Genomic DNA, 14,436 nt, shown 5'->3' with positions numbered 1-14,436 from the left:
AATAAAAAAAGAAATTTTTAATATTTTAAAAATTGCTTTCTAGGGAAGTTCATTTTTTTTTCTTGATACATTCTCCTATAGTAAGCAGAACATTGAAAATCATTCCATTGATCATTGTTTTTGAGAATAGCAATTTCAGCATCCAAACATTAGAAACTCTCCCTAAGGACTTCAGTCTCTGCATTTGGAGCATCAGTCTTAAATCTTGCCTTTTATTCACATATTATTTTCTCTTTTTTTCTGTCTCTCATTCCTCCTCTCTTCCTGAATCCTTTCCCTATCTTCATTAAAACATTGATGGGGGAAAAAAAGACAGAAGTCTGATCAGAGTGGTTTCTTATAGAAGGTATACATGTGAGTCCATTATACTTAGCTTAGGTTCTCAGTGTTAGGTTTTTTTTTCTTATTATAAAAATCCATACTTGTTCATTACTTGTTTAAAAATGGAAAAATACAGAACAGTTTTAAAGGAGCTGAAAAGATGCAATTAACATAGCATACTTATATCAAGCGTCAGTTTTTATTTTTCTACATGTTATTTCCTGTATGTAGTTAAAGTTGTGTAATACTTACAATTATATGTTTTATTTTTCCAGTTGAAGTACATCCTAAATATTTTCTCAGAGCTCTCTTTTCTTTAAGGGTAGCTGTTGTGCCATATCAGCATCTGTGTCATTTGTTCTTTCATGTAATAATATTCTTAAATGCCTAATATGTGCCTGCTATGTGCAAGGTGTATGTACAGTGCTACAAAATGTAAGCATGATTCCTACTCTCATGGAGTGGTCCAGTCTGGGACACAGTTGCTGCCTTGCTTAGTCCACTATAAAACTCAGTAAACAACATAAGCAGTAACTGGGAAGTGAAGTATAGGTGTTAACTAGAGTCACGCAACGAGCATCAATTGCCTATAACAAATATGACTCTTAGTCATAGTCTCCGTTATTCCCTAGTACCGCCTAATTATTATACTTTTCCTCTCTCATGGGAAACAAATAGGATTAGCAAATCATGATTATTATTTTTCAAATCATGTAAGTCACACTAAGATGAATAAGATCTTTACCCGCCAGAATTAATTTAATAAGTTAAAACAAAGAGAACCTGGGATGTCAAGTTCATCTGCCCCATCATACTTCTCTATTGTATATTTACTGAAGAACAGAGCGGAACCTTTGCATTAAGTATGTTCATAGAGGTAATCGGGATATTTTCAAAGTATTTAATGACAAAGACAAAGCAGGAACTGACCATTTAGAAGGAGGCCCACTACTTTGCTGTGTATATACTCATTAGTTGCTCTATCTTAGGTGTCAGACTGGGACATCCAGGGCAGAGACCAGAGTGACTAGTGGGGGCCCTCAGGCGGTTCAGGACAGTGGCTGTTTGACAAACAGTGTGAAAGATTTCAACAATTTAACAACTGGTGTGGCAGTCTCAGCCCTAGAGAAAATAAATCAAAATACTGTTGGATGTCTTCTGCTCTAGGGAAGAATATAATAATGGTCAGAACAGCTCTCCTTTTACAATGGAACTTTGTCTGTGGTAGATTTTTTGTTAATCTCATGAAAGTGAAAACTTCCAAATCTACTTGGACAATTAAAAAACAAAGAAATTCCAAATGCAGACAACTGAAATCAAATATAAACATTATAAGAATGCAGCTTAAATATTGTTGAACAGAGGAAAAAGGAAGAGGCCAGTAGGATAACTCTCTGTCTGGGCTTTGATAATGAGAAAATCGGAAGTTTCTACTTATTTTAAAAGAAAAAAATAACAGAAAAAGGAGTCATCTAATTGTAGTCACATTTATGAAGTGTCCGTATATGAACTAAAAATGTATATGAGGACATTTTTAATAATTTGTTCTCCTCTTTTAGCTTTCCTTATTGGAAAAGGCTGGATTTGGAGGTGTGCTTCTGTATATTGATCCTTGTGATTTACCGAAGACTGCAAATCTTAGCTATGATACCTTCATGGTGTCACTGAATCCAGGAGGAGACCCTTCTACACCTGGTTATCCAAGTATTGGTAAGTTCATTATTAATCCTTATTATTCTTGTAAGCACTACAAGGTTGTAATTTATAAGTACATGCTACCTAAAGTAATCAAAGGATAGTAAAGTTGAAGAATTCTTAGCACTCCATATTTTTAAAAGTGAATGTTTTATCTTCCCAAAATTGTAGACTACCCATTTGTTGGAATAAAACTTGCTAAAAAGCCTGCAATACATTTTTGTCTCAATAACAAGAGAAAAAATTTTATGTGTTATTATTGATTGACTGACAAGATAAATTAACACCATGTGGGTCGAGTACTCTATGTAGGTGGAAAGCACGTGCACATACCTAGAAGCATGAAATGTCTGCTGCTTTGGAGTTGTTGTTACAACTTTAAGTCCAGAGTCGAGGGGTACACGTGCTCAAGTCAGGTGACTAAAACATTGGGAAATGATGCTGGAGAGGAATGGAGTTGACACAATCAAATTGTCTGGCTCCCTAAAAGAAGGGATCTCATTGGTTTGTCCAGCCACTGGCAGCATAGACATGGTTATTTTGCATCAAACATCCTTTTCTTTCCCAGCAAGCTGTGTTCATTATAGTGGGAATCATGTGGCAAAGATAAAAACAACTGTGATTTTGGCAGGTGCTCACTGTACCATTGATTCTCTGTCTAATGTGTCATTGACAAATATTCTTTTTAAACAGACTTGGCAGAGGAAAAGCTCTTTGGACCTCCTTCCATTGTGATACTAACCCATTAACCATGATACTTCAGTCAGGAATTAAGCTAACAAAAAATTCATGTAATTATCCATGTGTTCCATCAATATTTTTCCTTGTTTTCAACAAGATATTACAAAAGACTAATAATATCTTACTTAAGTCTAACTGTCCTTGATATATATTAACATTACCAATCAATTAATAACTTTTTCCAAGAAGGCAGTAAACTGAGTCAAATATGACTATAATTTATGAATTTTGTTGGTCTACTGAGTACTGCTTTGTCTTTTAAAGTACCCCTTTAATAATCCATGTAAGAATTTTCACTGGCACCTCATTGATCTGTACTTTGTACAGTCCGCTCTCTCTTAATTACAATTTTGAAATTAAAATTAGTAGGTATCCATCTACAATTCTCAGGCATCACCAGAAATATCAGTTGAGCTCTCTCATTTGCAAATGCTCTAATTGCCTTGGGCTGTAATGCCTCAGCATCAGGAGGTTGCACATGGCAGCTAACTCTGTATGGCAAATCAGTGGTCTGCAATGCTACTGAAAAGCAGATACTTTATGAATACTCTGCTTAAGTGGTAAGTTGCCCCGTTGGCAACAGTTACTCTTTATATATTTTTGGCTCAGGTCATTTAATAAAAGTAGAATCCAGTCATATCTAGCAAAGTGCTGGCCAGTGTCTTGAGAATCTCAGAATTTTTTTTTTTAATTAGTTTAATTTTTTATTTCAAAATAATTTCAACTCAAAAATGTTGCAAATATAGTATGTATAGAATCCTTATATCTTTATCCCAGCATCCTCTAATATTATGTATGTCTTCTTTGGAAAAATGTCTATTCAGACTCTCTGCCCATTTTTTGAATTGGTTTGTTTAGTTTTTTATTGTTGTGTTGTAGGGGTCCTTTATATATTTTGGATATTAACCCCTTATCAGATATATGGTTTGCAAAAATCTTCTCCCATTCAGTAGGTTGCCTTTTCATTTTGATGATAGTTTCCTTCAAGTGCAGTATCTTTTTAGTTTAACATTGTCCCATTTGTTTATTTTTGCTTTTGTTTGCTTTGCTTTTAGAGTCAGATCCACAAAAATAATTTGTTAAGACTGATGTCAGTGAGATTACTGCCAACATTTTCTCTAAGGAATTGTACGGTTTCAGGTCTTACATTCAAATCCTTAATGCATTTTGAGTTAATTTTTGTATATGGTGTAAGAAGTGGTCTAGTTTCATTCTTCTGCATGTGGGTGTTCAGTTTTCCCAACACCATTTATGAAAGAGACTATCCTTTCCCCATTGTATGTTCTTTGCTCCTTTGTTGTAACTTAATTGTCCATATATGTATGGGTTTATTTCTGGGTTCTCAGTTTTGTTCCATTGATGTCTGTGTATGTTTTTATGCCAGTACTATACTATTTTGACTGCCATAGCTTGGTAGTATAGTTTGAAGTCAGGACGCATGATACCTCCAGTTTTGTCCTTCTTTCTCAAGTTTGTTTTGGCTATTCAGGGTTTTTTGTGTTTCATGGAAATTTTAGAATTATTTGTTCTATTTCTGTGAAATACGTCATTGGAATTTTGATAGAAATTGCATTGAAGCTGTAGATTGCTTTATGTAATATGGACATCTTAACAATATTAATTATTCCAATCCATGAGCACAGAATATTTTTTCATTTATATGTCTTTTTGTTTCATCAGTGTCTTACAGTTTTCAGTGTGCAAATACTTCACCTACTTGGTTAAATTTATTCCTAGGTATTTTATTCTTTTGATGTAATTGTAAATGGGATTGTTAACCTCTCTTTCTGATAGTTTGTTATTAGTGTATAGAAATGCCACAGATTTCTGTATATTGATTTTGTATCCTGTAGCTTTACTGAATTTATTTATTAGTTCTCACATCTTTTTGGTGAGGTATTCAGGGTTTTCTATGTATAATATAATGTCATCTGCAAATAGTGACAGTTTTATTTCTGTGTCCAGATTTGAGTGTCTTTTATTTCTTTTCTTGCCTAATTGCTGTGGTTAGGAGTTTCAATACTATGTTGAATAAAAGTGGCAAGAGTGGGCATCCTTGTCTTGTTCCTGATTTTAGAGGAAAAGCTGTCAGTTTTTCATCATTGAGTATGTTATTATCTGTGAAATTGTCATATATGACCTTTACTATGTTGAGGTATATTCCCTCTATTCCCACTTTATTGACAGTTAAATGAGGGTTGTATTTTGTCAAATGCTTTTTCTGCATCTGTTGAGATGATCATATGATTTTGATCCTTCATTTTGTTAATGTGATGTATCACATGGATTGTTTTATAGATGTTGAATCATCCTTGCTTCCCTGGAATAAATCACACTTGATCATGATGTACAATTTTTAGTGTATTGTTGGATTTGATTTGCTAATAGTTCATTGAGGTTTGTATCTGTGGTTATTAGTGACAGTGACATGCAAATTTCCTTTTTTGTGGTGTCCTTGTCTGGTTTTAATATCAGGGTAATGCTGGCTTTGTAAAGTGCCTTGGAAGGTTTCCCTCCTCCTCAATTTTTTTGAAAGAAAAGTATTAAGTCATCTGTGAACATTTTGTGTTAACTTTGAGAGAAGAATAGGTATTAAATCTTCTTTGGGTGTTTTGTAGAGTTTGCCAGTGAAGCCATCTGGTCCTCGGCTTTTGTTTGTTGTGAGATTTTTGATTCCTGTTTCAATCCTTACTAGTAATTGGTCTGTTCAGATTTTCTATTTCTTCATGATTCAGTCTTGGAAGATTTTATGTTTCTAGGAATTTATCCATTTCTTTTAGGTTGTCAAACTGTTGGCATATAATTATTTGTAGTAGTCTCATTTGATCCTTCACATTTATGTGGTTACATTTGTAACTTCTCTTTCATTTATGATTTTATTTATTTGAGTCCTCTCTTTTTCTCTTGGTTAGTCTAGCTAAAGTTTTGTTGATTTTATCATTTCAAATCACCAGCTCTTAGTTTCATTTATCTTTCCCATTTTTTTATAGTCTCTCTTTCATTTATTTCCATCTGATCTTTATTATTCCCTTCCTTCTGCTAATTGTGGCTTCATTTATTCTTCTTTTTCTAGGTCCTTTATGTGTAAAGTTAGATTGTTTATTTGGGATTTTTTGTTGTTGTTTCATTATTATGAACTTCCCTCTTAGAACAATTTTTGCTGCATCCCATAGATTTTGTTATGTCATATTTCTGTTTTCATTTGTCTGTAGGTATTTTTTTGATTTCTCCAAAGACCCCTTGGTTGTTCAGTAACATATTTTTAATCTCCACATTTTTGTGGTTTTTCCCTTTTTTTCTCATGATAGATTTCTAGTTTCATACCATTGTGGTTGGAGAAGATTTTTCTTGAATTTATTGAGACTCATTTTGCGACCTAACATGTGATCTATCCAGGAAAATGTTTCATGTGTACTTAAGAAGAATGCATATTCTCTTGCTTTTGGATGGAATGCTCTATAGCTATTAAGTCCCTCTGGTCCAATGTGTTGTTTAAATTTGATGTTTCCTTATTGATTTTTTTGTCTGGATGGTGTATCCATTGATGTAAGTAGGTTGTTAAAGTCCCCTACTATTATTGCATTGCTTTCAAATTCTCCCTTTAAGTCCATTAATATTTGCTTTTATATCTTGGTGCTCCTCTGTTGGGTGCATATACATTTATAAATGTTGTATCTTCCTGCTGGATTGACCTGTTTATCATCATGTAATACTCTTCTTTGTCTTTTCTTACAGTCTTTGTTTTAAAGTCTATTTTTGTCTAATATGAGTATAGCTACTCCAGCTTTCTTTTCATTTCCATTTGCATGGAATACATTTTTCCATTCCTTCACTTTCTGTCTGTGTGTGTCCTTTCTTATGAAATGAGTCTCTTATAGGCAGTAAATAAATGGGTCTTGTTTTTTATCCATTCTGACACTCTGTCTTTTGATTGGCTGCTTTAGTTTATTTACATATAAAGTAATTATTGATGGGTATGTACTTATTGCCATTTTGTTGTTTTATGTTTTTTTCTCTTTCTTTTTATCTCTTTCCTTGTGTATTGGTGGTTTTCTTTAGTGTTATATTTAGATTTCTTTCTTGTTTTCCTTTGTGTATTTACTATACATTTTTTCCTTGTGGTTTCTGTGAGGTTCACATATAACATTCTTGAGTGTTGCCTGTTTTAAGTTGGTAGCTACTTAAATTTGAACACATTCCAAAATTTTGTCTTTTTACTTCCCCCCACCACACACATACATTTTATATTTTTGATGATACATTTTACATCATTTTATTTTAAGCATTCCTTAACTAAGTATTATAATTTTAGTTAATTTTTCTACTTTTTTCTTGTGATCTTTATGTTTGCTTTATAAGTGATTTTTTTACTACCTTTATTGTATATTTACCTTTTCCAATAAGATTTTTTTCTTTAGTATATTTTCTTATTATTAACTAATGCCATTTCTTTTCAGCTTAAACAAATCCCTTTAGTATTTCTTTCAGGGCCAGTTTAGTGGTGATGAAGTCCTTTAGAGATCGAGGGAAAGCCTTGATCTCTCCTTTAATTCTGAATGATAACTTTGTTGGGTAGAGAATTCTGGGTTAGAGGACTTTTCATATCCATCCACATGATGGATATGTCATGTCACTCCTTTCTGGCCTGTAAGGTTCCTGCTGAAAAATCTGCAGATATTCTTATGGGATTTTCCTTGTATGTAACAAGTTGTGTTCTCTTGCTGCTTTTAGGATTCTCTCTTTGTCCTTAACATTTACCATTTTAATCGTAATATGTCTTCATATGTGTCTCTTTGGCTTCATCTTGTTTGGAACTCTCTGGGCTTTCTGGACCTGAAGTCTGTTTTCTTCCCCAGATTAGAGAAGTTTTCAGCCACTATTCCCTCAAATAATTTTTCTGGCCCTTTTTCTGTCTCTTTTCCTTCTGGGACCCCTATAATATAAATGTCATTCTGCTCAATGTTGTTGCAAAGGTCCCTTAAGGTATTTTCACTTTTTAAAATTCCTCTTTCATTTTGCAGCTCTGTCTGAGTGAGCTCCATTGTTTTGTCTTCCAGCTTAGTGATTTGTTCTTCTATCTGCTGTTTAACCCCTCTAGTGAATTCTTCTGTTCCATTATAACTTCTGTTGGTATTTACTTATATTTTCTGTCTCTTTGTTGAAGGCTTCATTGTATTCATCCATTGTTCTCCCATGTTCAGTGAAACATCTTTCTTGGCCATTACTTTTAAATCTTTATCAGGTAGATTGCTTATCTCTGTTTCTTTTAGTTCTTTTTCTGATGTTTTGTCTTATTCTTTCATTTTGAACATATCTCTCTGTCTCCTCAATTTGTCTAATTCTCTGTTTTTATGTATTAGTTAATAACTATCTCTCCCAGACTTAAGGAGTGACCCTATTTAGGAGATGTCCTGTGGGGCTCAGATGTACAATCCTCCCTGGCCACCAGAGCCAGATGCTCAAGGGGTTTTCCCTGTGTGAACTCTGTGCATCTTCCTCCTGTGGTGGAGCCCAGTCATGGCTGTTGTGGTATACTGTCAGGTTGGATTTACCCTTGGACTGGCTGCAGGGTCTGGTTGTGGCTTCTGTTGGACACTGGTAAGCAGGACTGTTGCTCAGTTGTTTGTTAGGCCTGACTTAGGTGCTGGGGTAGGCAGAGCTCTCAGTGGGGCCATGCCCACTGTCTCTAACAGTTTATAGGGAGAATTCCAAAATGCTGCCCTTCAGTGCTGGCATTATCAAAGTAGCCTGAGATCACAAAATGGCTTCTGCCAGTATCTCAGTCCCCAGGGAGTATCCCAGCTAGTTTCTCTGTGACAGAAACTTTAAGATTAGGAAGTGGGTCCCCTTCACCTATAGACGATATGTTTTGTGCTGATTTTCAGGTCGAGTCTGTGTGCAAGCACTTTAAGAAGAGGTTTTTCATTCCCTGCAGTTCTGTGGTTTTCCTGGATATATTTCTCATTGGTTTTCAAAGTCAGATGTTTTGGGAGCTTCTTTCTCCTGTGCAGGATCTAGGGGCTGGGATGCCTGATATGGAGCTCAATCCCTTGCTCCTCAGGTTAAAGATCCATATCTTTGTGATTCTTCCTAATTGTGGTTTTCTGAGATGGTGTGGTTTTTTCCTTGATGAGATCATATCTCTACCTTTCCTACTCATCTCGAAGCTGTCCATTTACCCTTTGTTGTGGAGGCTCTGTTCATCCAGTTTTCAGGTCCCTTACCATGGGATTTATTCCATATGTAGTTGTAGATTTGTTGTATCTCTGGGAGGAGGAGGTGAGTTCAGGATCTTCCCATACTGCTATTTTGAACCCTCTCTTTTGTTTGTTTAATACATATGAAATAAAGAGAATAGTACAGTTAACCCTCCATATACCTCAACAAGCTTCATCAATTATTCTACCATTTTTGTTTTGTCTATATATCCCCTCACACTCCATAGCACCTCTTATTTTTTCAAATAAAATTTATGTAAATTGAAATAGATATATCTTAATTGACAAAAGGATACAGCCATGTACTCTCCATTCATATTTAGTATTAGAACATTCCCATCACCTCCAGAAGTTCTCTGAGTCACTTCAGAATAATTCCCCAACACCAAACCTAGCTAACCACCAGTCTCAAGATTTTCATGGTAAAAAATTTTAAAATTTTATAAAAATGGAAACATGAAGTATATATTCTTTGTGTGCGGATTGTTTTGCTCAGAATAATGTCTGTGATATTTATTCATGGTTGCAGGTATCAGTAGTTCATTCCCTTTTGTTGCTGGGAAGCATACCACAATTTTTGTATAGGTTTAAGTAGTGTTTTTTTTTTTTTTTTTTTTTAAGCAAGAATGTCAATGCACTCTTCCACAATGCATGATCCAAATAAGTTGTTCAAAGAAACACATGGTGTTCTTGTAAGGTAGCTCAGTAAGTCTTGTTGCATATCCAAATAGTTCTTGATTATTATAGAATCAGAGAAAAGAGTAAAAAGTTTTAAAGTAATCTTTGTCTGTATAACACAGAAAAGAATTCATCACTCTTTTTACGAGAATGAGACTTTAGCTTCATTTGGCACGTTAATTAACTACTCCGAGCCTTATTCTCTTCACAATAAAAAGGAGGATTATACTAATACGTATCTCACAAGATTGTTTGTAAGGAGATGCAAAATTCCGGCCTCCACCTTATACTTAGATAGAAACTCTGAGGAAGGGGCCCAGCCATCTGTGTTCTAACAGATTCTTCAGGTAGTTCTGATGCAGCTAAATTTTGAGAGCCACTGAGCTAGAGGACCTTTACTATTCTTTATCTACCACATCTGAGTTGGACCACTGGGGCTACTGACCTAAACTTTGTGACCTCATGTTACTGTTCTTTCAGCATCTTGTATTGCTGCCTCCACACCAATCAGGACGGAGGAACATAGGTATTCCTGATCCTCAACCCAATTTTTTATACTCAATGGGCTGTTAGTGAATATTTGTTGAGTGAATAAGTTATTCTCTTTTATTTTTAACTTTTAATTGGAGTATAGTTGATTTACAATGTTGTGTTAGTTTCAGGTGTACAGCAAAGTGAGTCAATTATACATACATATATATCTCCATATAGATATATAGAGATATATCCGTTCTTTTTCAGATTCTTTTCCCATATACAGAATATTAAGTAGAGTTCCCTGTGCTATACAGTAGGTCCTTGTTAGTTATCTATTTTATATATAGTAGTTTGTATATGTCAGTCCCAATCTCCTTATTTATCACTTCCCCCCACGTTTCCTCTTTGGTAACCATAAGTATGATTTCCATATCTGTGAGTCTGTTTTGTTTTGTAAATAAGTTCATTTGTATCATTTTTTATTAGGTTCCACATTATAAGTGATATCATATGATTTTTGTCTTTCTCTGTCTGACTTACTTCACTTAACATGATAATCTCTAGGTCCATGGCTGCTTGTGTGATGATTCTGATCCTTGGCTATATGCTAATTTTAATTAACCTAATTAAAACTCCTTTTAAAAAAGTGTGTATACATACTTACACAGTTTTTCTCCCTAAATGCTTCTGTCAAGTCTCTCACATCTCTTTTACCACTCAGAATAGCAGAGATTGCACTGATTGAAAAAGCTTTGAAATTCCATTTAAGATATTAGGATATCGGAAGTCTAATCTAGTCTCTTAATTCCTTTGATAATTTATCAAATATTTCAAAGGCAAAATGTTCAAACTATCAGACTTTATCATAACTTCTTCCACCAACTTGCCAGGAGTGTTTTAATACATTCAACTATGATCCAAGCAAACCCTATTCCCTGGAACCATAAAATTTTAGAATCCTAAGAGGCTTTAGGGTATAAATAGCACAATTTTATTCTCAAAATTGAGGCATAAGAAACTTGATCATGTTATCTAGGGACTCAGATAAATGGGGCATAAGAACTGACATTTACAGTAACTGGTTATTATTAAAATACCTGTGATCAGTTATAATCAAAGATGTGCTTGGCTTAAAATCACTAATTGGGTACATAAGGTAAGGCTCAAAACAAAGAGGGGATCAAAAACTATGGGGTGAGCATTAAAATAAAGAAGTGAGAAATTGATATCATTAAGTAGTATTCTATTTTTACTATGTTGAAACACAGAAAAGGAAATCCTACGCCAATTTCTAAGCATTAAGATTGTCTGACATCTGAAGGCTTAGAAATAGTATTAGGAGTAAGAAATCCTTTTGTTTCCATATTATTTCCCTTAATAATATATCTTCTGAAAACTCTGTAGGTTACAGAGTTGATTTTAAATTTAGTATCATCTCCAGATAACTGCCTGGCTAATCTCTGGACTACTACTTAATTGAAACCCAAGATATTTCTTTTATCTTGGCTTAGACTTGATTCTCATTATACCCTATTTCCTAAAATCCATCCTGATTTAAAGCCTTATGTCTGTGTCCTGTTCTTTATTTGTTATAATCCTGTTTTGTTTTTGTTTTGTTTTTCTTTTTGTTTTAAATTCTGGAGAGGAAAATCGTTTCAGTCATTTTACTCTAGTGAAGTGTATCAAACAACAGTTTATTTAATATTCCCAGTGTTACAATTCAGTGGATCCATGTGTTGTTTACCTCCTGTCTGTTCAACATCGCCTCTGCCAACCAAAACCATTCAAAGAATAAAGAATATTTCTGTAATTTGTGACAAGTCTTCACCAGGTGTTCTTGGTCCAGGTACCTGGACAAATATTGAAAGACTGACTTGAGTTGGCACTAAATCAACTGAGACAATGTTGAACTAGAATAGCAGAAAATATAAATATACGCCTAGTTGTCAAAGCAGAGTGTTAGATACTCATAGCGTGAAATACCTTGTCACTTGGTTGGGAAAAAATAAAAAAGTCTGTATTCTTACTATTTTACTGTAACTGGTGGTTCTTGAATATGTCCTAAAGGCTTCCTATTTACATGAAGTATTATTCAACATGATTCTTAGATCCATTTAAAGAGTGGCTCATTATTAAACAATGTGATTCTTTTTCAGAAAGTTTAATTTGCAACATATTTAAAAAGTAGATAGTTTAAATTCAAACTATTCCTTTTAAAAAAAATCTAAATTTCATTTTGAAATATAATTTTGGTAATATAAGTTTTCTTGTATTTCTTGGTTCCAAAAAATTGAAAATTTCCAATTGATTTTTGAAATGTCTAGGATTATAGTCTTCAGAGACATTTTTGAGTGATTATTATTCTTAGGAAATCAGTCTGCCATGTAGTATATTAGTTGCTCAGAATGTTCTTTACTGATTATTGTATAAGGAGCTTTCTATTTTAAATTAAACAAATACTCTGTCAGTAGAGACAATCAGGTTTTTTGTTTGTTTGCTTTAAGAATCAAAGTTTTCACAAAAATTGGTGGTGATTCTAAGAGGATAAAGTCCACTGCTTTAAAAAAATGATTTACAAATATATTCCGTCACAATGCATATAAGAAGTTAATTGAAACAACAATAAAATTAGTTTTACATGTTTTTAGCATTTTATCTTATAAGATCTTTTAACAGGACAGCTTTTACTGACCCCACTTCAGCTTATTTGCTGATCTTTAAAGAAACTGAGCCTTAATCAATGTGACTTGACTAACATAACCAGCACTTAAATACAAGGTTATCTAACTTCTAACGTAATGGGAATTCCACTACATGATTTGGCATCCACTATACAACTTAGGCAAATAAGATTTGCAGTTTGGTGTGATTCAAACTTAATGATGAACAAACTTTGACTTCGTTTTTCTCATACATTTGCCATATGCTTGGGGGGTAATGTTGAAGGTGAAATATAAAATAGTAAAATTATAAAATGTACCTATAGGTTTAGACTATATCAGTATAACCTCAGAACAAATTTAGATTAAATCATATGCAATTACCAGTTGTCTTCCAGAGTACAGTTTTTTACACTTACCTATAAAAATGGAAATTGCATATTATAAAATAAATAAATTGAACAGTTAATCAACTAACCAAAGAATTAGTTATTTGAATTTTACTTTTTCAACCACAAATTTATGTGGATTATTTTAGTGGAATATATTCAGAACTTGTCATTTTCCAAACTTTATTAACCTTTTAATTTAATAGCTTTAAATTGTAAAATAGAATAATCAGATTAGCTTCCTCAAAGATTTAAATTGTTGTTATTATCCTGAGTACAACCCACCTTTTCAAGGAACTTGTCAGTAGCTGAGCAATAGTAGATATAAAAGAAAAGGAATAAACCTGAGAAATAATTAATCATGCTGATCGACACAATTAATTTTACTTTTTCCAGCCAGTTTTCATACTTTTTTATCTGCTGTGGTCAGAACCTATAAACTACAGTATGAGGAGATTTTGCTATTGACAAAATTAAGCTTTTTTAGAGAAAATATCATTAGTATAACTAATGTCAGATATGAAATTATAAAGTTCAATATAGTCTGTTTTTACATTCACTACCAAATGATAAAGGCAACATAAAAATAATAGCAGTCTCTTTTTTTTTTCTCAACACTATTTATTATCCATTCATCTGTTTACTGAAACTTACGTGGTTTTTATAATTTGGCTATTGTAAATAATGCTGCAACATTATCTGCAACAGATCTCTTTTCAAGATAATGTTTTGTTGCCTTTTGATAGATATACAGAAATGAGAATGCTGGATCAGATGGTAGTCATATTCTTAACTTTTTGAGGAACATCCATACTGTTTCCTGTAGTGGCTGAATCAGTTTTCATTCCCACCAACAGTGTATGAGAGTTGCTTTTTCTCCACATTCTCATCAACCCTTATTATTTATTTTCTTTTTGATAATAGCCATTCTAACAGATGTGAGGTGATTTCACATTGTGGTTTTGATTTGCATTTCCCTGATGATTAGTGATGTTGAACATCTTTGTCATGTACCTGTTGACCTTCTGTATGTCTTCTTTGGAAAAATGTCTCTTCAGGTCTTCTGCCCATTTTTTAGTCAGATTTTTTTGTGTGTGTGCTATTGAATTGTACATGTTCTTTATATATGTGACTATTAACCACTTATCAGATATATGATTTTCAAATATTTTTTTCCCATTCAGTATGTAGCCTTTTCATTTTGTTGACAGTTTTCTTTTGCTGTGCAAAGCTTCTTAGTTTGATGTAGTCCCAGTT

At 33.5% G+C, this 14,436-nt stretch overlaps 1 protein-coding gene across 5 annotated transcripts in view; it reads left to right on the top strand.

The window, feature by feature from the left end:
• Positions 1-14,436, top strand: part of NAALADL2 (N-acetylated alpha-linked acidic dipeptidase like 2) — a 1,520,504-nt gene that overhangs the window by 945,513 nt on the left and 560,555 nt on the right. For all 5 annotated transcript variants that reach the window (XM_061193412.1, XM_061193413.1, XM_061193411.1 and 2 more), the window contains one exon: positions 1,881-2,031. In XM_061193412.1, the coding sequence (XP_061049395.1) occupies positions 1,881-2,031 (151 nt within the window). The remainder of the gene's footprint in view (positions 1-1,880; positions 2,032-14,436) is intronic.

Source organism: Eubalaena glacialis, chromosome 6 (assembly GCF_028564815.1).
Source record: "Eubalaena glacialis isolate mEubGla1 chromosome 6, mEubGla1.1.hap2.+ XY, whole genome shotgun sequence".
Taxonomy (NCBI): Eukaryota; Metazoa; Chordata; class Mammalia; order Artiodactyla; family Balaenidae; genus Eubalaena; species Eubalaena glacialis.
Note: the sequence above shows the minus strand (reverse complement) of the source record. Positions and strands in the feature narration are given on the sequence as shown.